This window comes from Pelmatolapia mariae, linkage group LG6 (genome assembly GCF_036321145.2).
Source record: "Pelmatolapia mariae isolate MD_Pm_ZW linkage group LG6, Pm_UMD_F_2, whole genome shotgun sequence".
In the NCBI taxonomy this organism is placed as follows: Eukaryota; Metazoa; Chordata; class Actinopteri; order Cichliformes; family Cichlidae; genus Pelmatolapia; species Pelmatolapia mariae.
Window position 1 is genome coordinate 26,386,042 of NC_086232.1, and position 26,786 is coordinate 26,412,827.

Here is a 26,786-nt window from a genome sequence, read left to right on the forward strand (position 1 = left end):
AAAACACAGTAGGATCATCATCAGTCATGGATTGGCCTCCCCAGAACCCAAACCTCAACATCATTGAAGCAGTGTGGGATCATCTTCACAGAGAACAGAATAAAAAGGCAGCCAACATCTGCAGAAGAGCTTTAAATGCCCTTCAGGTTTTACTGAGTAATAAAGTTTATCATAGCAAAGTTTCACTTTCTCCTAAAAGAAAAGCAGAGCTGGAAAAGAGATTGAAGAAGCACTTTTGGGCATGCATTTGGGTGGTTACTTTGAAAAATAATCTAACTAATTGTCACAGCACCAAATAATGTTTTATTTAATTCTCCTGAAAGTTAAACCGCCATCATTCCTGTTACTGAATCTTCGAAAAGATTTTGATTAAGATTTTTTTTCACTGTCGTGTTAAAAAAACGCGACATAAAAAAAGGAGCCGTTATTTTGCCCGCTGGGGGCGCTGTGTTTTCTCCTATCACTCTTGACATTAGCGGGATGCCATCAATCTTTTCCGGGTTCACTCCGACTCGCAAAGGTTGGAAATGAACCTATGAAGACATAATTTATGTACATAACCACATTTCCCCGATAAAGGGAGAAGTTGTACTGTTATTTTTGCACCTGTGAGCTTTATTGAAGCTTGTAGTTGTTGAAGCCGCTGCTGGTTTAGCTCTCCGTGTAAGTTGAACATGTCTGCGGAGGAAGCGGACAAAACAGCCACCACTGATGCCAGCGCCGGAGACGAGGAGGAGGAATGGCTGTATGGAGGTAAAAACAACCACCTGACGTCCGCAGAAACGGTTCCTTCGAACCGACAGAGGCGTGGAACACGATGTCTCTCGCTATGTTCCTAATTAACTGCTAACCAACAGATATCACTGTGCGCTATCCCGTTAATCATGAGCGTTAGCCTGGAAGCTAAGCTAGCAGCGGGTTTTTGGTCGGCTTTGGTCGGCCTGTTGTGTCTGCACCGCTCGAGTCAAATCATTTGAATGTTACTCTGGCTTGTTCTAACGTTTAACTGGACTATGAAGTGGCGTATGTATTTTCTGCAGCTCACCTTGTTAGTTTTAAAACAAAACTTTAGTTAAATATATATTAGATAACGATAAATGAACTCAGTCGCTTTTAATTTCTGTTCCAGATGAGTCAGAGAGCAAAGACGAGGATGAAGAAGCCAAGCTGAACGCTGCTGTCAGGTAACTATAATTCAGTCCTAGCCTGGATTTAAAAAACAAACAAACAAAAAAAAAACCCCTCTGTGTGTAACACATTTCAGGGTCAACGAGCGTTGGCAGAGTAACTAGCAAAGGTAATATAGTTCAGTACAGCTATCAGAAAGTCTTCTCACAAACTCTAGAATAGGGCTGGGTATCGTCACTGATTTCTAGAATCGATTCGATTCTGATTTACAAGGTCCTGAATCGATTCGATCCACGATTCGATTCGATTTGAATTTTGCCTCAGTCAGAAATATTATAATTCAGATCATGCATCAGTACATTTCCATATTTTTATATCTATAAAAAGAAAGCTGACACTTGCGAGACTTTATCAAAGGTGTAAGCATCACAGCAGATGCCTTTGTGTCAAAGTAGCTGAGGACAAAACACAGAAAAACATGAAGGTGATTTTCCTGGCCTGGGATTTTATAAAAGTATTCTGCAGTAGATCAAAAACGAAAGAAAACCATTAATCAACATATGAACAGTACCTGATGCTGCTGAAGTGAAGCAGTGCAAAGTTACAGAGGTTTTATTAGAGACACAGCTAAGCATTTTGCAATTTTGCATAATTTTAAAAAGTTTAAATTTGTTCAGTAGCCTATTGAACAACAGAAATGAGGCTTTCTTTTCGGAAGTAAGTAAAAGGAAAAAAACAGCGGCCGACAGCCCTGTAAACAACGGTAGACTTGTGCGCACGCGAATAATGAAGAAAACAGATTTTTAGAAGGGAAACTGTTCTTGAAGTATACTGAGAGAGAGAGCTGTGCATGAAGTTTGATTTTTTTTTTCTTTTCTTTTTTTTTTTTTTTATCGTGGTGGAAGCAAAACAGCAAAAGTAAGAGGGAATCCATGACGATGTTTATCAAATGTGAAGCGTAGTTTGCTGCTTCTTTTGCTGCTGGTTCAGTGAATTTTGGTTGGAGAGAGATAAAACCTGCAGCTCAGGATCTAGCGCAAAAAATATGTAAACACAAAGTGCAGACCCGCCGAAACATCAGAATCAGTGAGCTGTCGTCTTTCACCCCCGACCGTGTCCGTGCCCTCGGGTGAGAAAGGCGACATCTCACTGATTCTGATGCGTTGCCGCGTCCGCGCTTTGTGTTTACGTCTTTGTGCAGAATCTGTGTACCTGCTCTCATTTACTGTTTTAGTTGTTTGGTGGTTGTTGAAATTTTGTGAGGATTAACCTGAGGCTTTTCGGGCAAAATAAATTTATCTTAAAAAATTGATTCAGGACTTTAATGAATCCATATCTCATTATCCAAGCTAGAATCGATTTTAATCGATAAATCGATAATCAGCACCCACCCCTACTCTAGAAGTATTTCAATTTCTAATAATTTTTAGATTTAATGAGGTGGATTTCAGCTGATGCTGTATCCCTGGGGAGGGATAAAAGGCACTATTAATACACACGCAGAGGTCACTTTATTAGCTGCACCTTGCAAGTAACTGGGTTGGACCGCCTTTTGCTGTCAGAACTGCTTTAATTCTTTGTGACGTAGATTCAGCAAAGTGATGGATGCATTCATCTGAGATTTTGGTCCATGTTGACTTCATGACGTCACAAAATTGCTACTGATGAATCGCTGTACATCCATGAGAATCTGATGAGATCTATGTCGGCTGTATCTTACCTGAGAACCTACCAATACTCAGGTAGGATATGGTGTTTAAATAATGCTCAGTTGGTGTTATGGGAGCCAAACTGAAAATATCTCCCACTCCATTACATCACTAACAACTCTAAGCGGTAGCTACAAGGCAGGATTTGTCAAAGCTGTCATGATATTCGTGCCTACCATCTGAATGTTGCAGCAGAAATCAATTCTTTGGTTGGTTATTTGGTTATATGATCTACTGCTGCCGTCCTCAGCTTGAATCAACCTGACCTTTGACCTTTGGCATTGACAGAACTGCTGCTCACTGGTTAGTTTTTCTTTCTTTATTTTCCCAAGTCCATTCTCTGTAAACCCTAGAAACGGTTGTATGGGAAAATCCCAGTGGATTTCTGAAATCAGCCATGTGATGCTCCCAAACTAAAATCACATGCTAGATGCATTTACTAGACGCTATGTGATTGGCTGATTAGATTGCTTTACATGTAGTATGTTAGAATATTATTGAAAAGAGAAAATTATGAGGATGTTGTTTGTCAGTCTTTCACTCTACACCTCATCTCTTCATTTATACTCAGCTACATGTGCTGCAGATGCTGATGACACTATTGCTGCTGTCATAGATTAATTGATCCTACAGGGGGAAACTCTGTTACAGCAGCAGCACAAAGAATAAAATTAGTGTAATATAATCTAATCGTGTTTAGTAAAGGTACCTCTGGCTCATAGTGAATGCTTTATAATGACACCATTATTAAATTATCCCCAGCCTTAGACAGATTCATCTAACATATATGTGACAGGCCAAAAATAATTTTGGCTTACTGATATATCATCACTTGGGCTCCACCTAACATACAGACATCTTACAGTTACATTATGTGCTTAAATTTGAATAACAAAAGTGGTTAAACATATTTAAAAAAAGACAGCAGGTCACATGAGTACGTGTACATATCTAGTTTAATTAAAAGTTACTAAAGGAGACTTAAAAACAAACTAATAGTCTTTTGAAACATAATTTTCTCTTAGTTTTTTACATACAGATAGAAGGAAAAATGTAACACCTTGAACTCTACAGTGAGGTCATGCTGTGGCAGCTTTATGTTTTAAGTAATAATAATAATAATAATAACAACAATGGATTGCATTTTATATAGCGCTTTTCGAGACCCTCAAAGCGCTTTACAATTCCACTATTCATTCACTCTCACATTCACACACTGGTGGAGGCAAACCACAGTTGTTGCCACAGCTGCCCTGGGGCAGACTGACAGAAGCGAGGCTGCCATATCGCACCATCGGCCCCTCTGGCCATCATCAGTAGGCGGTAGGGTAGGTGAAGTGTCTTGCCCAAGGACACAACGACCGAGACTGTCCGAGCCGGGGCTCGAACCGGCAACCTTCCGATTACAAGACGAACTGCCAACCCTTGAGCCACGATCGCCCCACAAGTGACATTTTAGTGGCATGTTTTGTTTTTTTAATACTTGTTCTCTTTAAGGTAAGGGCCACTGCAAGTAAATATAGTGTTTCTAAAATATCCCCTTTATCCTTTGATTAATTTTTCCTTCCTTATTAGAATGGCCTCTTTTAGGATATCAGTGCTCTGATGACTGAATAGTTTAAAGAGTATGAAAATGATGTAAATCAGATGTTGTGGCCTTCACAGTCACCAGATCTCCACCCAGGTGAAAAACTTTGGGAGATTTTGGACCCAGAAATTTTGGACTGAGAAGAAGTTTTATATTTGTCCTATTGTGTCTAATGTTTTTTTCATATCTGCAGCGCCCCTGCTGATGCTTCAACAGATGATGCTGCTGCGCACGCTACAGGAAATGGAGTTGCCTCTGAGGTGTGTAGCTTACATGGACAGTTTCAATAATTTTTGTTTGTTTTTATTATGAACCTAGTTTCAACTCATTGAATGTTTCTTGTGTTGTTTTTATTTCTGGATTTTCAGGCCACAGGTGAGGCTACAGGCGAGGATGTGGAGAGCGACAGCGACAGTGACGATGACGACGACGATGTCCGTGTCACGATTGGAGACATAAAAACCGGAGCACCACAGTACACGTACGTTTGAGGCAAATTGTGGTTCTGTACATATTATCCGCTTCTCAGTAGGAGGAGCAGGAAAACTGTTTAGAATTTAACAAATAAATAATTCAAAAAGAACCTCGAAGCAAACCTCACAGTGCAGCAACTTTGGATTAGGCTATCAGTGCCACAGTAAGTGTAAGGAAACTACGAACCTGGAGTCGCTTCTGATTGTCCTTGAGTCTCTGAAATAAACAGAGATCCCAATTGAACATTTGTGGAGAGATCTCTTAGCTCGTCCTGAGAGGATCTGCCAGGAAGAATCTCAAATGTCATAATGACTTGATATGGAATCCTAATGAGTGAGTCAACACTAGCTGTTTGTACTACAAGCTTCTTAATGCTTTGACATGACGGAGTTAATGGACTTTTTGATCCACTTATAAAACAGGATGCTTCAGTGAACACATAAGTTCAAGTGAGCTATCAACAGCTAAATAAATCAATTTGCTGAAAAACTGAAAGGGTAATGTGAATATGATAATTGTAATTTGAAGTTTATGTTGGGATGTTTCATTCAGAGTCTTAATACTGTTGTGTTTTCCTCCCAGAACTTATGGAGCCCCACCTGTCAACCTCAACATCAAATCAACAGGCTCCAGACCTTATGGACAAGGTGTCGTTCTCTACTGGCTTAATCTCTTTTTTCCTGAATAGAAACATGCAATAAAGACAGTTTGCCTGTTTCATTACTGTGATGTCTTCTCGTAACTTGTTGTATTGTTTATTTTCAGTTTCCGCAAAGCTGAAGGGAGTGGATCTCGATGCACCTGGAAACATTAACGGTGTTCCAGTGCTAGAGGTGGACATGGAGTCTTTTGAAGAGAAACCATGGAGGAAACCAGGTGCGTGTGTGCTTGTATGTGTCTTTGCTTTTATAGACAAAATATTTAAAAGCCAGAGGCTGCCTCCAAAAGTGAGTAAATAAGCATTTTATATCATATGGAGAAAAAATAAATGTCTTACAGATTTCATTTTTACTACCGATCTCTCTCTTTTTAAATGCTTTTTATTGTGTTATAAATCAAACACACGATTTTTTTTTTTTAACTCTAGTGTTCCCCCTTCCCTAAAATCTTCTATAGTAGAACAGCTCCAGCTAAAATGACTGAAAGAAAACATTGAGTCTACGAGATCTATGTAGAAGAAATAAAACTTGCAAGATTTCCGTAGGTGAATCTATGAAAAGACTGTAAACAGTAGCCTGCTGTGGTGTTTGTCTATGGAGCCATCATCTTTCCACTTTCTGTAGCTGTACGACTCATGGTTGCCTACCCTGTTGGTCTTCCAAGTATTGCCAGCCTTAAAACGCTACGTGGTGGAGGCACTCTTGCTTTGTGGTCATTAACACCCTCTAATCAGAGCCTAAAATGACTAGTGTGGTTGTGCACTAGTCCTATGCACAGCTCTGCAGACCATTGTCTACATTTTGTATCTGCTTAATGTCACTGTCTGTGACAAGCAGAAGTCACTGCTCCTTTTATCTTTTACATCAAGTCTGTAGTAGAGATTTTCTTAACATTTTAGACACCACAGTGTGCAAGTTGCAGGATGTTTGCTGTTTAGTAGACAAATATGACCATGTGTCTCTAATTCCATTCCATAGTCCATAATTGTTAGTCAACAGAAATATGGTATTAATCTTTTAAACTGTTTGCCATTATGTCCTTTATGAAAATTTCAAGGTTGCCATCTGGGTCTAGCCTTAGCCAAATCTGTAAATCCATATTTGCTCCTCAGTTTAAAAAAAAAATCAAAAAAATCAGAGCACCTCTGATGATTTTTGTACAGAATTTCATAAAATGTGTGCATGTTTTTTTTTGTGTAGGAGCTGATCTGTCAGACTACTTCAACTACGGCTTCAATGAAGACACATGGAAGGCTTACTGTGAAAAACAGAAGAGGCTGCGTATGGGCCTCGAGGTCTCTACAGTTGGCTCAGTGACAAGCAAGATCACTGTAAGATATCACTGCACCACTGCTGGCTCTGTCTTTGTTTGTTTTTGTACTTCAGCTCCTGCTTCCACCAACCCTCAGTTTCTTTTTGAGCATTTTTTTATTTCACTTTATACAACGTGTAAATGCCTAAACGTTAGCAGATCTAACAGCTAAATGTTTCATAGCTGTTCCATACAGGTCACAGGGCCACATACCTTAAAGGGGAAAGCTGTCTGACCTCACTACATGTTTTAGCTTTTGTCTTCAGTTAACCACCAACGCAGACCATGTGGTAATGTGGATAAATGAGTAAGGGCTTGCATTTTTAGGAGGCAGGTTCTACAGGGCGTTCACACAGGAAGCGATTAGCAATGTGGTAGCAACCAGAGTCAGTGACATGCTTTGATGTCAGTTGACCTACAGGGGAAAGAACAAAGACATTTATGTCATGTTATTTTTGTATCTAGGTATTTTCCTGGAAATCTACCAGCATCTGAATTTTAATTGTAAGAAATATAGCCAGTGTGTTTCCAAAAACATGCAACTACACAGTGACTTCAAAACCATGATGAGAAATTTAGAATTTTGTGTGCTGTTGCATGACCATTGCTTGACCGTATCTACTTTAAAATCAGCACCCTTGTTCTCCTTCAGAAGACACATGAAATGTGCTAATAGGCTGATATTTTTTTTTTTTTTTTTTTTGTGGCTCTTTTCCAGGTTCAGCAGGGCAGAACTGGTAATGAAAAAGACATACCCAGTTTGCCAGTTCACACCTCAAAGCCAGACTTCACATCTCCTGTCAACTTGTATAAGTCTGCTGTCAGTCAGGTCACCAGGTAAGACTCCTGCCTCTACATTCACATGTTAAATATTTGGTAGAGAAACACACTTACAGTTTTTCAGTAGAGGTTAAGCGCACAGTGAAATACATAATCCAGTTATGGGGCTAGGGAGGGTTGGATGAAGATGCCTAAAACAACCACATACAGTTAACTGGCCATCTCTAACGGAAGGACGAGGAGTAAATTGTTGATAGTTTTGGTACAAGAAAGTTAAAATTTCATCAGTTTATTGTGTTAACGGTTTTTAAATCCAACATTCTCAGACACCATCTTGGGTCATAAGGAGACACACAAACACACTGGGCCACTTCCAGAATAATCACCAGTGTGCCTGTGGTTAAAATGAGGCGCCTTCCCATGGTTTTTATTATGTGTGTTACTCTCATTACCCCTGTCCTTTGTCTCAAAATGGTAGGATCTCTCCCCCTCAGTGGACTGGCCCGCCTGCTCAGGACTTGTCTTATTATACGTAAGTGGGCATGGCCTTGTCCCTCCGAGGTTAAGGGGGCCTGATGGGAAATGCATAGATGTTTAAGGAATGGGCTTCTCTGGGTGCTTTTGAAGCCTCAAAGACGGCTTGATTTTCACCCTTGTTTCTTTCTATTTGTGTAGTTGACTTGCATGTGTCTTTGTAGCTTTACAGCTTAAGCAAAAGAGAAGAAATACTAACAGCAGGCCAGTTAACTATGTGAGGTTCTCATATCATATTAAAAAGGTTATTAGTTTCCTTAATAATGATATTTATTTTAGTTGTATTGTAACAGTATCAGAAACTAGTTTAATTTTATATTTTAAAGTTAAACCTCCTAGGACCTGGCGTATGTGGACAACACATTTTGGGTTGTCTAGACAAAAATACTAAATTGTGCTCTACAAGGGCCTGATATCCGCTTACGGGGACATTATCTGGCCACTGTTCTATCAAAATTTAAAACGAGTGTCCTCATTTGTGGATCTCATTTTTCGCAGAAACAAAAATCAGGTAATTCTTTGTTTTACATTCATCAGGTCCCAATCAGCCCAAATAGCAAAGAGAAATTGAAAATGCATGCCATGAAAGAGTTCGGGTCTTAGGAGGTTAAAGCTAATAAAAATGACAAGTACTTTCAACACAAATAGGTGGAAAGTCCATTTAAAGATGTCTTCTCTTTTTAAACGACTATTTTTTTAAGTGTGTTCTTTAAGGGTGTTATAGTTTTTATCTGAGACCCAAAAAGCTGATTTAACCAAGCTTAAAAAGAAAGTTACAAATTGTTTTAGATCTAAACTTTGGCTGATTGTTGCAGATATGATGGTGTCATAGTGGCTCTGCAGTTAATTAAATTTTAATTTCAGTTAGAAAGATGGCTTCTGCTGATTTATCAAAACAAGATAATCAAAATAAAACAATAATTGTGCCAACTTTTGTTGTGTTGTAATGCTCTACAAGTCCTAAATCACTTCATGGCAAGTTCAAATTTACTTATAATTTAACTTAAAAATTAAATTAACAATGTTTATCTCTAAATTTAAGAAGAAAGTGTGAGTATTCATGGTAAGTAGCCTTTATCTCAGTATTGTTGTTTTTGCCATAGTTAATGAGTACTGTCGTTATGTATGCTGGTAAAACAGCATACATAACGATACGTACCCCTGGTTTACTAAATTACCAGACAGAAACTGACACTTTTTGGTGAATTTGGCTTATAGTTTATTTGCTTATTATTTTTGATTGTAGTACATTTGAAAGTAGCTGGAGCCCATTTTCTTTGGATCCTGCTCGGTACCTTAATGTACATTTTTTAAAAATTGTCTTTTTTTAGGAAATCGAGCGGCACAATCGACGTGATTGGTGGACAGTTGGCAACTATCAGCAGAGTTGAGGGTCGACGCCGACATAATCTAGAGGGCAACAATATTCAGGTACAAGCAAAAACAGAAACAAGAAAAACCTCCAGTTATAGTTTATTTATGCGTCTTTCACAGTGAACAAAACACCGCATAAGGCCTGATTTAGATTTCTGTGGGGAGTCTTTTTGTAGCTTATGATGTAACCTACATAAGTGGCCAGCATTGTTGTTGGCATTTATGCTCGTGCTGGTGTGTTAATTATCTTGTGGTCATGCCCCAGTGTTTTATATGCACACCCAGCCGATAGAAACAAATAAAATGCTTGGACTTTTTTTCCTTCATGGGTTCCCACTCTTTGTTGTGGGTTTTTGTTTTGTTTTTCGTTTTTAGAGGCAAACATTTTTTCCTCTTCTTTGTATGTTCCCTCACATCCATTAGGATGGTTTCAGCAATCTCCCTCCAGGAATTTGCTGACATTTGTGAGTCCTTCTATGAATCGTATTCCTTATACTGAGCAGTGATTGTTATTCTCTCACTGATGAACTCAAAAACAGAAGGGAAAAAGTAACTGGAAATGCACGAGAGGAGGAATCGACAGTACTGACAGTAGTTCGGCACTTTGTCCACCTCACGTGTTTCTAGTGAGGTGCATGCTGGGTTACGCCCAGTGGCGGTCCTAGCCTGTTTGGCGCCCCGGGCGAACACTCCCTCTGCCCCCCCCCCCCCCCCCCCCCCCCCACACACACACACACACACACACATATACACATACACATACACATAAAACATATTAAGGATTGTACATTAACATAAAACTGTTGTCGGAACTAGGGCTGCCACAAACGATTATTTTGATAGTCGACTATTCACCGATTATTTTTGCGATTAGTCGACTAATCAGATCTTGCATCCATTGGACGTAAAACGTACAGCTTGCACCAGCATGCACCTGCTCTTATATAACTATCATTAGCTTACAGCTTTAAGTGTTTAAGGTATGTGCTAACTAAAAATAAAGACAAGATGATAGTTTCTTAAATTTTAATGAAATTTGCAGATTGTTTCGGTGAAGTTTAATAAACTCCTTGATATCTAAAATATAACAGGACACCGGAGTATATTCTCGAGCATCTCACACTTCTGATAATCAGTTGTCTGCTTGACGTTTATTCAGCTGTGTAAAAACTATAACTTTAATCTCAGCCAAACCGGTTTACTCAGGAACAAATAAAATACTAAAGAAAAGCCAAACAATAACATTTTAAGTTATCTAAGTGACTTATGCATGTTTAACCTGAGTAGTGAAAGACGGCGGTGGGTTTGAAAACGATTTGCCGGGAGTCCGGTGTTCTCACGGGCTCTAGTGAGCCTTTTCCCCGGCTAGCTATCGAGCTAGTGGGTAACAGATGTCTCCGAAAACGTCGGAGCGCTTTTGAAAATATGTGGTGTCTTGATAAACTGAGCAGATATTTGAGGTTTACACAGTTACATTCTCGCCTGAAAATATGTTAAACGTTTATTTTGTGACCCAGAAAGAATAATAAGAGTAATATTAAAAATAACTAGCTGCCGCCATTGTTGGAAACTGAGCTGAGCTGCGCTATGAATTCTGGGACAGAGCTGCTTCTTCTTCTTCTTCGGGGTTTAACGGCAGCTGGCATCCTTGTACGTGCAGTGCTGCCATCTTCTGTTTCAATCCGTTATTACACTCTGAAATCCTACTACTTATTCCTGCGTCTTTTGTGATCTTACAAAGCTTCAAACGACGCGTCGACTATTAAATCAGTCGTCGACAATTTTGATAGTCGACGTAATCGTGACTAGTCGACTAATCGTGGCAGCCCTAGTCGGAACTAATTGATATTAAAATCTGTAACATAATGTATTGTTTGGAGTTTAGTCTGTTACTGTTACTATTTTTACCATTTCTTTTTGGAGCAACTGTAATCCACATTATTTCCTTAGGGATTAATAAAGTATTCTGATTCTGATTCTGATTGTTTCAGGATGACCTGCCATTATCCAATGACACATCTGCTTACCTGTATCTTTTGCTCGTTTCTCCTCCTCTTTTCTATTTTTTCTAAACTGAGCACCTAATGGCTTTGAAATTTTCTTGTCCATCTTCCATTGGTTTTAATTTTGCACTCCAGTATGAACACAAATACCCCGTATCGAGGATCGCCACAACATAACCTAATAGACCTACACCTTAGTTCACAGATTCACTTTGTTTAGGGTTTATTTCTGGGATTTCGCACAACCCAGGATTCAAATCATGAATACATAATGGGCTTGGATTTACATCATTATGAATGAAATGTGCTCTATTTGGAAGCAGCTGGTCCCTCCCCTTTCGACAGGTTGTGTGTGAGACTTTAAAGTATCAAACTGTAAATTATAAATTTTAAATTGTTATTGATCCCTTTACCCCTAGTCCTAAAGTGTATATTTATTTTCTTACTCTTCTTATATTTATTGTTTGTTTACTTGCACTGCTGTAACAGAAGCCTCGTCGTCTCGTCTCTCTATATACTGGACTGTATGTAGTGGAGATGACAATAAAGTTTACTTTGACTTCAGCAGCGAGCAGGCGCACTGAGGGCTCTCGCACTCACTTTTCGCTTATAGAATTTCGAAAAAACATCGGTGCAAATTATAAGTCTGTATCATGATGTCTGGTGTTTTCGTGTTTGTTGTTTTGTTTTATTTTGCGAGTTGGTTATTAGATGCTGCGCCAGCCAGAGAATCCCCCGCCGCCCCGCCCTCTCCTCCCTGTGCCGCAAGCAGCAGGCGCACCTGGCAAACGGAGGGTGCCCTTACTCCCAGCAAATGGGCGATAGAAAACCGATCGGTGCCTATGCCATTCCCAATATGCGCTGGCTGATGTCGGGGCAGCATGAGTACGAGCAATTTTTTTTTTTTTTTTTTTTTTTTTTTTTTTTTTTGGCCGATGCCCGTGATGCCGCCCCCCACCACGATGCCGCCCCGGGCAACCGCCCGTGTCGCCCGTATCAAAAACCGCTACTGGTTACGCCTCAGGGTTTCAGAAGACTTTGTGGTCACGGAGTATGGCAAACTCAACTTCTGATCATGAAAAAGCATCAGGCAGCTGTTTTTAGTATGTTGACAGACATTAAAACTGTGTGATGTTTGCTCTCTCGGTGTTCCTTCTCACCTCTCACCTCTCTGTTGTTGTGCAGGTAATCTCTGAGCACTCAACATCAGAGGCTGAGCCTGCTCCTGCTAAGATTCCCACATTCTTCCCCCCCGGACCACTTCCTCCAAACATTCCCCCACCGCCATTTCTCCCTCCGCCACCAAACGTCAGTACTGCACCCCCACTCATCCCCCCACCCAGTAAGTTCAGTTTACTGTTTATCGTCATTATCATTATTATCATTATTATTGTTATGCAATATTTTCAGCATGTTTACTCTCTTCACTCCTTCTGCTTCTTTGTAGGGTTGCCCATTACTGTCCCTCCTCCTAGTTTTCCTCCACCAACTAGTGGGCCTCCTCCTTCTATCATCCCCACTATGGACAGGTAATGCATCTGTACACACACACACACAGTTGCAGTTCAACTCTAGCACTTTAAATATGGATGTTTTTAAAGCTAGTGCAACATTATAATGTATAGCTTGAAAACAACTTGACATAACATAAATATAGACATGTATTCACAAGTGTTTTCAGCTGCATTTTACACCTGTGCACACACTTTAAGTCCGTCCAAACATGTGCACTGGTGCACTGACCTGCAGTTCAGTGACACTGTATAGATATTATATAAAAGGTTTGCTTTGGCTTTTTTTTATTTCTTTTTCTTTTTGGTGCAAAGTTTAAAGTAACCCCCCCCCACACACACACACTTAGTTATTCAAGCTGTGTACCCTTGGGTTAATGTGTAAGGAAACACAGCCTCGTGTTTTTTAATGTGTTTTCATTCAGTTCTAAAACTTGAGAAAAGGTATGACGATTATATAACGAAACATAACAATGCCATTTGGTGCTATATGACTTTGTTTGAACAGTAATCGTTGCGACAGTGAAAAGACAACACGCGCACACACATACACACTCTGAAGTAATATGTTTCCTTTCTCTCTCTATGTTTTCAAAGCAGCCATCCAGGAGGTTATGATGGACGCTCTGTTCCTCCGTATCCGTTTCCTCAAGGTACAGACCAATGTAATCTCATGCTGTCAGTCACAGATGTGGCAAACGCTACAAAAATGCATGTTCAAATGCACACATTTGCACCATCATCATTCGTAGCTACATATTTTTATTTAAATGAACTCCAGCTTTCCCTCTTATTTGTTTTCAGGTGCTTACCCTCCCCCCATGGTTGGAGGTGTGCCTCCTCCTTGGCCTCCGATGATAGATAACTCCAAACCTTGGGATTATTATTCCCGCCGAGATGACAAAAGAGACAAGGACAGAGAAAGACCCAGAGAGAGGACACATGAGCGGGAACGAGAGAGGGAGCACAGCCCTTCAGCTATGAGCTACACCAGGTACACCAGCGGGACAAAAACAGTAGTGAATGGGCTGCTGGGGGATTTGAATGGCATCTGTAAAGCCACAGAAAGGGATAAACAAATAATTTGAAGTTTGTTTTCAGCTGTTCGTGGGTATTGGTGTATCAGTGATCATACATATAGTCGTCACGCGGTCGTCAAACTCATCACAACTGTTAGTGAGAGCACTGACAGAAGGTTTTTAAAGAACTAATAAACAGCATCTAGGAGAGAAATTAAGAGTAATAAAAGAAAAGTGAACAATTGATGTTAGGAAGCTGCTTTAACCAGAGACTGAGTTGTTTTACATGTAAATAAAGTAACTTCTCCTTCCCTTTTCGTCTTCTAAAGCGACGAGGAGCGGTATCGGTACCGTGATTATCCAGAGCGCGGTTACGCAGAACGCCACCGTGACCGTGCAAGCCGGGAGAAAGAGGAAAGACACAGAGAGAGGCGGCACAGAGAGAAAGAAGAGGGGCGCCACAAGTCCTCACGCAGGTAAATGAACACAGTTTTTCTTTCACCCCTGTTGTGTAACTAGTTTATTTCCCAAACTATGGGACATTTTATTTATTGGTTAGTTTTCTGGTCTTTTAAAAGTGAAAGCCTGTCACATAGTTAACGCTGATGAAAGTTGCTCTCTGTTTTATTTATTGGGCTTAGTTTAACCCCTGTAAATACTGTAAATAGATAGTTTATGTAAATATTCATGTATTTCTGCAGACAAAGAATTTTGATTCTGGTGGTTCTGTGGGTTCCTGTTCTTGGCCAGTCATATATGAGCAGGCAAAAAAGGGATTGCATTAAACACTTGCAAATTATTATTATTTTTTTTTTAGAATTAATGAATTATATCTGTATCCTTAAACACTGGGAGGAACAGGAAGTATTGGTCCTGATACACACCGACTAAACCAGAAGCCCTAAAATATTGGCTGTTATTGCGTAGACAACACAGACAACACACACAGGGTTCCAAGATGATTGGACTTTTAATCACGCAGCGTTGGTGTTCTAGGGCTAAGCTTATGTTGTGAAATGAAATGTAAACATGTGAGTTAAACAGAAATATTTTAGCTTTTACAAATTTTCAGTTGTTACATATGAAAGCAGAGTTTAAACCAGGGGTCGGCAACCCTAGGCACGCGTGCCACAGTTGGCATGCGAAAGGTTAACTGATGGCACGACCATAGCTGGACTGGCCATCGGGCATACCGGCCATTTGCTCGGTATCCCTGATGATGATTTTTCGTTTTTATGGGCTTGATGATTTATTTATTTTTTTGTAACGGTATAAACAATGAAAGGTGGTGGATTGGCCAGATGCTGGCCGGTGTGTAAAAATAACTCAGTTGTTTGGTGGTGGCTATCGCGGAGCTTCCACAGATTCAGTAACATTAGCAAGTGGTGGAGGCCAGCAGGTGGATGAGGGAAAGGCAGGAGGAGAACCCCGAGGTGCGGCCGGTCCGAGTGTCAGGTGAACTGAACTTCAGGTAAGAAGCTATGACCTGCAGTCTATCTGGGTCAGATATAAACCAAGTTTAGGTGTAGTTTATTTTCGTTGTGCTGACTTTTTACAGTCAGTTACAATAACTATACAGCTGGGTGGGTGCTATGATGTTATTGATAGTGAACTTTATTTTATTCATAAGGTTAGTTAGTAGAGTTGCCAACCGTCCCGTAAAAAGACGGAATTGTCCCGTATTCAGAGAAAATATTACGCGTTTCGTATTGAGCTGAGATGGAACAGTTTGTCCCGGACTTCAGCTAGAATGGAAAAAGACACAAAGCTGGAGTTATTCTGTGTCTTTGCTGCACAGCTGCCTCTTCTCCTCTCATTCTCTCCCCCTCCCTCTCCTGTTGCTACTTCAATCGTGAAACTGATCAATGATCAGCTGATCGGCTTTTCTCTCTTGTTTGTTTACCGCCCACTTTGCGCCAGAAAGCGGAAACCGGCGGATGTCGGTTTCCGCAGCACGTTTAAGCTTGATCAGCTGTTGTTAGAATTTATTTAATATTAATTTCTAGTATCAGCTGATGTTTGCTGGAGCCACAGCTGTAAAGCTGCTGGTCATGATGTCGGTTTGGTTATCTGGTGAGAGGGAAGCATGAAGATGAAACCAGGAGATGTCCTTACTGAATCATCAGAGCTGAACAGGTGATGGAGAAACAGGTTTACCTTTTAGGTGACATGAATGAGTTGAAGGGAAGTTATGAGCTGTTTCTGAGAGACAAATAACACCAGGATCCTTTTTTTACGTAGCTGACAGCTGGTAACTGTGCAGGGGCGGGTCTAGCAAAGTTTTGCCAGGGGGCCAGGTAGGGCATTAACAGGGAAAGGGGGGCACAAAGAAGTACTTTTCTTTCTTATTCTCATTTAAAATGTCTAGCTTTTATTAAATAATTATCTGAAGCTTACAACCAAAGTTTTTATCTGACGTAAAATGTATAGAAATCATACATATACCAACAAGACAGCGTACATTACTGTCACAACAGCGTTTGTTTTCATTCAAAGGCTTTATGGCTTTTCCTATAATACCTGGTGGGCCGGTCTATAGTCAAAATGCCTGGGTCGATTTTTTTGTCCCAGTCCAGCCCTGGGCACGACACGCAGTGAATTAATCTGAGAAGGTGCATTAAAAAATTAATGGCCGCGCCAGCGGTGCACATCACAAATTAGCATGCATAGACACATTAGTTGTGCTGCTTCTTAATGACAGTATCTTAGCTAACAACCCCAACTAGCAGATTCAACTTGTAATTGGCTAAAAATAACTTAGCCTACTGGTAGTGCTGGGCGATATGACGATATATATCGTGTGGACGATAGAAAAGTGTCTATCGTGCCATTTGTCTTCTATCGTTTCTATCGTTTCTAACCCTAATTTTATAAATTATTACATAAAATATATCATTAATCGTTTACAACCGGTCGGAGCAGGCACACTCCGTTTTCCCTAACTATTTTTAAATCCCTGTAGAACTGGAACCACGTAAGGTAGCGCAATAATTTTATTTTTATTTTTTGCATATGTTGTACTTACATCTTATTCCATTAGCTTGCCCTAGGTCATGGTTTCCTTCCACATATAGCTTTGCAAAAATTGCATAAAAAGCACTTCCAGCAACAAAAACATAATATTCCAGACTTGCAAGAACAAAAACATAATATTCCAGAAACAGGCTTTGCCGATCCGATCAGCTGTTCATAACACTTCCTACTTGGAATATAAGTCAGCACAACTATCGCATGTCCTCCATTACCTGCCCGAAACCGGAAGTGACGTCATTTTCGCGGAAAATGTAGTTTTTTAGCTTCAAAGCCTATGTTGGTGTTTTTAAAAGTCATGTTTGACTTTATGCTTTTCTGTATCGTTTCTGGGATGCTTAGAAGTCAAATTACACTGTTGGAAATAGTTTATTTTGATGCACATGCTGTGTTCTTGCAAATTTGCATTTATTTATTTTCATTTTTCCTGTAGTATATAAAAATTAGTGTAAATCAAAAATAAAACTATGAAGACACTCAAAATAAATTTCTCGTGGTTGGAAACTATTTTGTGCAACTTTTTTGTATTTACAGTTTTGAGGGATAAGCCTCTTAAATTTCTCTAACTAGAAATATATGTAAAAAACAAAACAAAAACGATTTTCAATTTTTTTGTAGTTTATTGCACTTTTTTGCAATTTATGTAGTTACTATGGACTTAATGCATACACATTATTAAAATTTGGGCTATAACGGTTGTATTGATGTATAGCAACTTGAAATGCTCCCACAAATGGCACTACAGCATGTAAAATGTAAAGATAAGCTCTGGCGGACTTGGTTCTATGGTAGGTCTTAAAGGGTTAAATAGCCTGTGGCAAATATATTAGTGTTGTCTTCTCACTATACATACTCTTAACTTTATGCAAGAGAAAATAAAGTATAAAAAAATGATATTTTTTGCAAAGAAACTCCGTCTTGTGGTTTTGCGACATGGTGCTGCTGTACGTGCACCCGGATTTGCAACATGCTTTACGGTAACTCAAAACAAAGACTGCACCCTCTCCACTCGCTGTTTACAGACTGCATACTTTCCAGATGACCACAGGTCAGGTGGTATATCGTGATATATATCGTTATCGTGATATAAAAGAATTCATATCGTGATAAATATTTTTTCCATATCGCCCAGCACTACCTACTGGTGAGAGGGACGTTGTTAGCTTTCCACATTCTGACACTTCAAAAGCTTCAGGAGCTGTCTGCTCAGCGCAGCATCAGCACCACGGAAATACATGGATACATCCGTAGACTCGAGACAGAATTCACAATGTGTTTTCGGGACTTTCAGGTGTATGGACCAATGTTTTCTTTTCTGATCAAACCAGAAAGCTTTAATGAGCAGGTAGATTTGTCTCGCATTAACTGGCTGAGTTAATGCAACATCGAAGCAGCTGGAATCCACAGCTGTGCGTGTTCATGGAGCTTGCATTTTCACCTGCTGGACATCACTACCTGACAAGTTTAACTGTCTTCAGAACATTGCAGAGGCATTATTGACAGTATTTGGCTCTACATATCTGTGTGAGCAGGTTTTCTCTCACGTGAAGAGTGTCCTCAGGTAGCCGTCTGAATGCTGGACACTCGGAGACCCGTGTCTCTGAGTGGGAGACCAGAGATCACATGTGTATCTCTTTATTAACAAACATGTCATATTGGCTCAGTTTATTTTTCTTATCATTGTTGTGAGGAGACCATAAATAGCATTTGCATTTTCTGTTGTACAGTTCATTTGCTGTTATGGAGTTCTTGTTATGTATAAAAAGTGTCTTTTTTTGGTTTCAAAATAGCTGATAACTATTCGCTGATAGCTGCCAACATCTGCGAACAAATATAATTCTATAAAGTTGTTCTATATAGTGTGTAACTGTTCATATAGAGTGTTATTAAATTTATTGCTAATGCAATCATATGGCACACTGACTTCTGAGGAAATTTTCATCATCAGAAAAGGTTGCCTACCCCTGGTTTAAACTAAAAGTAGCAGCAGCTCATGAAGTGTTAGTTTTATTGAGATCTGTCCTTGTAAAACGTTGAGAGATTCAGTGTTTTTAAACAATTAAAAAGTCCGCTGTAAACTGAAGTCACGGAGCTAACATCAGCAGTCGCATCATTAACAACAACAAAACCCCCCCCAAGAATTTTCAGACAATTTGCTGTAGTCATTAAAAATGTCATATGTGTGATGTGAGGATCGAAATATCAGAGGAACAAAAATGCTCAACTGACAAACCCTGAAAATATGAAGGTTTTTAATACTTTATTTTCTTTCCACCTCTGCCCTGTCTAACCCACGCTTCCTCTCTTCATTCTCCTTTGTCTTTGCCCTCTCGTCTCTATTTCTCTTCTTCTCACCTTTCATCTGTTCTGATCTCGGCCTTTCTTTGTCCGTGTCTCTTTCTCACCTCCTACCTCCTCTTCCTTCCCATCTCCTTACACCTGCCCTTTACTTCTCTTCCGATCATTTTTTTTCTCTCCTGTCCTCTTCACCTTTCATTAGCAGCAGTAGCAGGAGGAGGCACGACAGCGAGGAGGGGGACAGCCACCGGCGGCACAAACACAAGAAGAGCAAGAGGAGCAAGGAGGGCAAAGAGGCCAGCGAGGAGATCAGCGCAGACCAAGAGAATCAGGAAGCCATGGAGTAGCGATGACCACTTCCCATCTTTCATCCCTTCATTTGTCTCCATGCTGACCAGAAAGGGAGAAAATGAACGAGAGACCAAGAAAACCAGAAAGTGGCTGAGTGACAGATGGCCCTGTCACTCTCCTCTCCATCAGTCTCCATTCTCCTCCACCCTGCTGTCGTTCACCCTCACCATCACTTCAGAATAAATGGAGCAAAGGAGAAGGAGGTGAAGGAGGAATGGTCATTCTCCTAACCCATCTTTTCCATCCGATCAGGCAAAACATCATTTGGTCTTTAACCACCTCATTTTTCTCTCTGCCCCTTCTTTCAGAGCACTGCTGTAAATTAGGCTCAAAGATTTCACTGTATAGTCGCTGTGATCAGCAGAATTTGCTCTTCTTCTGTTGTTTGTATGTTGTCCATTTGTTCTTGTCCCCAATAAAGACTTCCTTAGAAAGCTGTCAGTTAAGTTCAATTAAACACTTTTTGATAAGATGTCTTTTTGTGACTTTTCTTGGAATAAATACTTAATTGTCTACTGTTTTCATTTCTCCAGAGCCTAATAATGTTTATCATTTTTAATTTTATAGTCTCCCCATTATGCATCATTAGTTCACAAATTTATTAAGTAGAAAATATGTATGGTTCTTTTCAGATTAATTAAAGAGGACTTAATACACACTTTTCTATATTTTTATTCCTGGAATCCTTTTATAAAACAAAAACAAAAAAACGTTGCATTATTCAGTCTAAAAATAATCCTTATTTATGTAACAATGAACTTTGGAGTAGCCCCTCAGTTCATCCATCACCTGAATCCAGACTTGGGCCTTTAGACATCTTTCTTCTGACTGACTGCATCATAAAAGACGGAGGTCAGGTGGGTTGGTTTTTCTCTGCTCATAAAGAAGCTATAAGGGGAAAAAATGTCTTAAGCTGAGCATTTTGAAGTTGATGTGTATTCTATGCACACAGACGTTATTTAAAAAAGGAAACTTTAATGTGAGGATCAACCATTGGAAAAGTACATGACAAAATAAAAATCACAATGGACCCTCTTTAACTTTAATCATTGACTTCGTGTAGAACAGGTGCTAATTCCAGGCCTTAAGGGCCGGTGTCCTGGGTCAACACACCTGAATCAAATGATTAGTTCATTACCAGGCCTCTGGAGAACTTCAAGACATGTTGAAGAGGTCATTTAGCCATTTACATCAGCTGTGTTGGATCAAGGACACCAACCCTTGAGATGTGGTGTAGAATAATATATGTACAGAGTTTTACACAAGAAAGCCTTCAAATATTAAAATCCCCTCATTATATATCAATTTAAGACTGGGCTTGTCAGTTACGTTGGAAGCATCTTGTGTCCAGGAGTTAAAATATTGAAATGAAAACATTGTGTTCTTTTTGTCTTTCCAAGCATTTTCCGCATCTTAAAACGACTCTTCAAAATGTGACATTTTTTTCTGAATTTACTTTTAAAAGTTTTAAAGTGTTGGGTTGCAAACCTCTCTACTTTGATCTTGTCTCACATTGTCTCTGAAGTCTTCTGGTTTGTTGCAAACCTAAGACAAAAGCTTTCTGCTGGTAACCATTTCAAACAAGCCATACTTGTTTGTCCATTTTCTAATTATACCCATATGAACTTTAACATTTGGTATGCTAAGGCCTGTAGCTCTTGGGTTTTTTGCATTTTCTCTGACCCTCAACTAAATTTGCTTTTTTGTGAATAATCTTGTTTTTTGTAGAATACTTACAATTGTTTGGAAATGAATAACCCTTCCTAGATCGATGTGCATCAACAGTTGCATCTCTAAGATCATTGCTGATGTCTTTCCTCTTTGGTGTTTTTGTCCTGAATGCTCCAGACCTGCAAACTGCTAAAGGTTTGTGCTGTTATAGAGTGTATTTCGATGAAGGAGTCAAATTTGTTTCTTTAATTTGTTATTTGTTATGTGTCCAATTACGGATGACTACCGTATGAGTTCTGACAACTATAAACTTGCCTGTTTTCAGCTACCTTAGAGTCAGTTAAATGCAAATAGAGGGTGTTACAGATACCCGAGTAACACTTGCAATAGTCCTAATTTTACTAACATAAAAGGATAAACTTGTGATCTCATGTATCCATTAATATCAGTGACTAATCGGGGAAGATTATCTCAGTGAATAAAGAAAACATCAAATGCACTTTATTACAGCCCACACAATGCTCCCTGTTGCATGTGATTGGATCGATATTCCTCAAAGAGGTCAAAGTCTTCCTTCGATCATCCCCTGCTGTTTGCCTTTGCTGCAAAGGTTCACAGCACAAGTGAATAAATGCTGCATCCAGAGAAATCTGTGAGGCTGTGAAGTCAAAATAGAGCTTGGAGGCAAACAGGGAGGCAGTAACAAAAGAAGGAAATCTTGAAAAGCAGAAAGGAGACATTTAAAAGATGAAGTGTGTTGTTCTGTTGCTGAGTCTGCTCTCGGTGGGACGCTCAGCTCCTGTGAGCAGCTGTGACACTCTGATAAAACCAATAACTGTCAACATGGATGAGGTAAGTTCTCAGCTGCTTTGGAGCAAACTCGTCCTGATATTGGCTCTTGGAGGGAGAAAATTTAGAAAAAATAATCCATTGCCAGAATTACAATACAATTAAAGACTACATATTGAAATTTAGGGGTAGTGAAGTCCTGGGTTTGCATCCAGCACCTGGCTGGTTGGTCTGTATGGAGTTTGTATGTTCTCAACGTGTTTACATGGGCGCTCTCAAAGTACTCCGGCTTCCTCCCACAGTCCAAAGACATGCATGTTACGTTAAGTGCTGATTGTAAATTGGCTGTAGGTGTACATGTGGGTATAAACGGTTGTCTCTCTATGTTAGCCCTGTGACAAACTGGTCACCTTTCCAGGGTTTACCCCACCTTTTGTGATGTGACTGCTGGGATGTTATTCACAATAGAACACAGAAAATACATAAAATGTTTTAAATGAGAAAATGTCCTATTTAAAGAAACATATTAGCTCATTTCAAATTTTCTGGCAGAAACGCATCTCAAAAACGTTGGGACGAGCCCATGTTTACCACTCGGCAGGATCCTCCGTTCATTTAACAAGTTTGTAGACATCAAAATTGTAGAGATCAAACTGGTGAAAGCTCTCAACTGCAGGCAGACCTTTATTCTGAAATTGTTCAACAGTTCCATCTTTCCGTCTCTGAAACTCTGCCTAAGATGCTCTTTTTATACCCAATCATGTTACTGACCTGTTGCCATTTATTCTACTTAGTTACAAGATGTTCCTCCAGCCCTTTTTTAGTACCAATGACTTTTCCATCCTTTTGTTTCCCCCACCCTGACTTTTTAAAGACGTCTTGTTGCCATCCAAGTCATATTGAGCTAATTTTTTTTCATTTCATTTTCAATGGCTCAATTTAAACATTTGATTTGGGGTTTTTTATGTTCTGTTCTGAATAAAATATAGGGTTTTGATATTTACAAATCATTGCATTCTGCCTAAATTTACATTTTTCACAGAATCACAACTTTTTTGCAACTGGGTTTGTATTTTAAACATACTTAATTCAACTTGTGCCTGTGTGCTCCAGATATTGGGAAAATGGATATACGTTGGGGGAAGCTCTGACCTCCCGGGAAGCCGTTCCCTGGCCTTCCTGCTGACCAGCGTCTGGTTGAATCTTACTACAACTGCCAACAGTAACATCCTCAATATCCTGCAGACTCAGAGAATGTAAATGCTCCCTTAAGCAATTTTAACACAATAGCTGAAGTCATTTATACATATTTATTTTCTTTATTTTCTATGTTTATTTTGATATCGCTGAAGCTCTGATGCTTTTATTTTCTTCCTCACAGAAATGGTGACTGTTCGAGCATGACGTATAATGTGATCTTTGAAAGCAGCACAATGTTAATCAGTGAGTAAAGAATGGCCACAGAGGTTTCACGTGCAGAGGAAACCTGCAATCACGTAGTTTCTTGTGATTTCCAGTCTCAAAAAACTGTTTGTTTTTTTGTTTGTTTTATACAGAGGAGCCTTTTTACCTAAAGGAGGTCTACCTGCCAACTGGCTGCTCTGACTGTCTGCTTGCTTATGAAGAAGTCATCTCTGGGAAAGATACTTTTACCAGCCTTCTTCTATTCAGTAAGAAACACACATCCCACTATACCATATGTGAATCCAGAACTCTTTTTTCTTCGTACTATTGTTTTTTTTGAAGCATGAAAATCTGTAGAAAAACTTTTAGTTACCTGTGTTTTCCCCTCTTTTTGTTCTTTATTTCCAGGCAGGAAAACGAGCGTCTCTCCTGATGTTGTGGAGACGTTAAAGAAACAAGCAGAATGTCTCCGGATGTCATCACCCATTATGATGGACCCAAACAACGGTGAGAGTTTCAGCACATTTCTCAACATACTGTGTCACTATTATGTCATAAAAGCTGTTTTTTTTTTGTTTTTTTTAAAATTTGTATTCTTTGCATACACAGAAATCTGCCCTGATAACCTCCCGCCCTCTGAGGGGCTCAGTGCCCTCAACAGCTTATTAGAAAACAAGATGGCACATCGAGTTGCGAGAGTCCTGGATGTTCTTTTTGATGTGTTTGTGAACTGGTAGTTTAGTACTTTTAATCTCTGCTAAATGTCCCTTTAAATCGGAGAGATTGGCCAGTTTTTTGGGTTTTTTTTTCTTTAAGACAAAAGTATATTGTAGCTCATTTTAATATGAGAGAACTGCATTATTATTTTTATATTGTTAGTGGGGGAAGTAGTAAAAGTTAAAATTATCACTATAATTTTGACTCGTATTGCAAAGCTAGTCCAAAGCAGCTTTTCTTCTTGTTTATTTCACATCTGTAAAACATATTTAGACAAAGTTATACGTGTTAGAACACAAAGTAGAAAACAAACTATGTCAAAACAACCATTAAAGGTGAGGAAATTATGAAATTTTGTCTGTGTTTTAATAATTCATTATTTTCCCTTTTCTTTCCCTGTTCACATGTTGTTTTGTTTTTATTCATTTATTTTGACTTGTTTTTATTTTTGGTCTCTCTTTTAGTTGCTGACAGTTCATCATATGAAACTTAAGGTTTCCTATGATGTAAACCTGTTACAAATAAAACCTTTAAAATGATTTCACTTGACACTGGGATTGAAAAGGATCTGTAGGAAGTCTGTAACATCAATGTGCCTCTTAGTAAACTAAGTACACAATATTGCAGTCCACAGTTAGTGGTTTTAAAATCAAAGGTGTTAATTTGAAAGCAACAGAATTTTTCTGCTTGACGTGTATGAATGAGCATATATGGAGAAAGGTAAAGACATGAAGGATCTTTAAAGTTGAAAATTGTATAAAACTGAAAACTCCAAACAGGACAGAAATGTCTTATAGGATAAAAGTGATCAGTTAAAATAACTTTGTATTAATTTCTAGTGACCATTTTTACTCCGTGCCAGCAAAATACCAAAGATAATCTCACTCTATATGGGTCATCCAGTCTGAAATAACAGACATCCACTTGCTAAGAGAAGTTAAGGACATGATTTTTCTACATTAACAGGTTTGTATTTGTGCCAAAACAAAACTGTCCATTGTAATACTGAATTAAATTAACGACTTCTTAAAAATTATGTGTGAAACTATGGAAAAAGCATAACAAATAAAACAAAAATGCCTAAATGTAGCTCCTGATTTCTTCTGCTTTATTTGGATGACCGATCACTTTTATGTTGTTACTGTATGTCTTTACTGGAACAAAAGACAAGTCCAGTTCAATTACTGGATGAGTATCACTAATGCTAATAATGATATCTAAGCAGCATTTTAAAACTCTTTTACTTGGAGGAATACTTGGCAGCTGAAATGAGCTTCCTACAAATGGTGGCGGGTGGTCTCTCTTAGTGATAGAGTGAGGAGCAGGGCCATTAGTTTATCACTATTATCACTAAATGTCAAAATAAGTCAGGTGAGGTCGTTCACCCCAGTGGTTGGATGTTTGTTGGGTCACTGGTTTGAATAATATGTATCTGATAAATTCTCATATGTGCATGTAAATGGGGTTTCTTCTTCTTCACACATGAGTCACAGTTGCAATGCTTTTTATATTATACATGCTTCTCTTAGGCAATGTTATTAGAAAACACTACACATATTTATTGCTATGTGGATGACACCCAGCTTTATTTATTAATGAAGCCATATGATAAAAATCAACTAGTTAAACTACAGGTGTGTCTTAAAGACAAAAACCTGGATCAGCTGTAATTTTCTGCTTCTAAATTCAGACAAACCTCAGGTGATTGCACTCAGTCCTGAAAATCTGAGAAACGCAGTGTCAAACCAGATACTCACTCTGGATGACATTATCTGGGTCTCCAGTAACATTGTTATCGCTGAAATTAGAACCATGCTGTCTCAGAGTGATGGTGAAAAGCCAGTTCATGTGTCTATTACTTCTAGTTTGTGAATTAGTATTATCAAGTTGCTCTAAAACCCCCTCGGAAAACCTTTGCTGCAGCATTCTGGATTGACCAATTTGCTTTCTGTTAAATTCAGAATCAAATTTAAAATCCGCGTCCTCATATCTTTAAGACCTCACAGTTCCTTGTTAGAGCGCCTCACTTTCAGACTGCAGGCTTACTTGTGGTTCCCAGAATTCCTAGAATGCAAAGCAGGCCCCTCTTCTGTGGAACCAGTTCCCAGTTTGGATTTGAGGGACAGACTCTCTCTACTTTTAAGATTAGTCTTAAAATTTGTCTTTTTGATAAAGCTTCTAGTTAGGGCAGGATCACATGACCCTGAACCCTCCATTATGCTGCAGTAGGCAGTGGTAGGTAGCGATTCTTCTTGGATCTGGATCTTTCTCCTTGCCTTTGACCTGTCACACTCTGCTGTTTGCTTTTTTCCCCTCACACCTAACTGTTTGCAGCACATGACTATTACCTGATGAGCATATTTCTGCTGGAAGTAAGGATCTTTACCTTTCAATATAGAGCTCCTTTAGTTGATTGTTGCTGTGAATTGGCACTA

The 26,786-nt window shown here is 39.3% G+C and overlaps 1 protein-coding gene across 6 annotated transcripts; it reads left to right on the top strand.

Annotated features, from left to right (window-relative positions):
• Positions 1–490: 490 nt before the first annotated feature.
• fip1l1b (FIP1 like 1b (S. cerevisiae)) lies at positions 491–20,279 on the top strand. Of its 6 annotated transcripts, none has more exons than XM_063476402.1 (16): positions 491–753; positions 1,130–1,184; positions 4,619–4,685; positions 4,794–4,906; positions 5,482–5,546; positions 5,665–5,775; positions 6,759–6,889; positions 7,589–7,707; positions 8,129–8,182; positions 9,516–9,615; positions 12,747–12,903; positions 13,009–13,090; positions 13,670–13,725; positions 13,877–14,066; positions 14,421–14,567; positions 19,625–20,279. In XM_063476402.1, the coding sequence occupies exons 1-16, from the start codon at positions 675–677 to the stop codon at positions 19,764–19,766; spliced, it is 1,668 nt and encodes a 555-aa protein (XP_063332472.1). In that variant the 5' UTR covers positions 491–674; the 3' UTR covers positions 19,767–20,279. The 6 variants fall into 6 exon arrangements, with proteins under 6 accessions (XP_063332472.1, XP_063332471.1, XP_063332473.1 ...); XM_063476401.1 differs by having other exon boundaries at positions 19,622–20,277; XM_063476403.1 differs by having other exon boundaries at positions 13,673–13,725; positions 19,622–20,277.
• Positions 20,280–26,786: the final 6,507 nt, after the last annotated feature.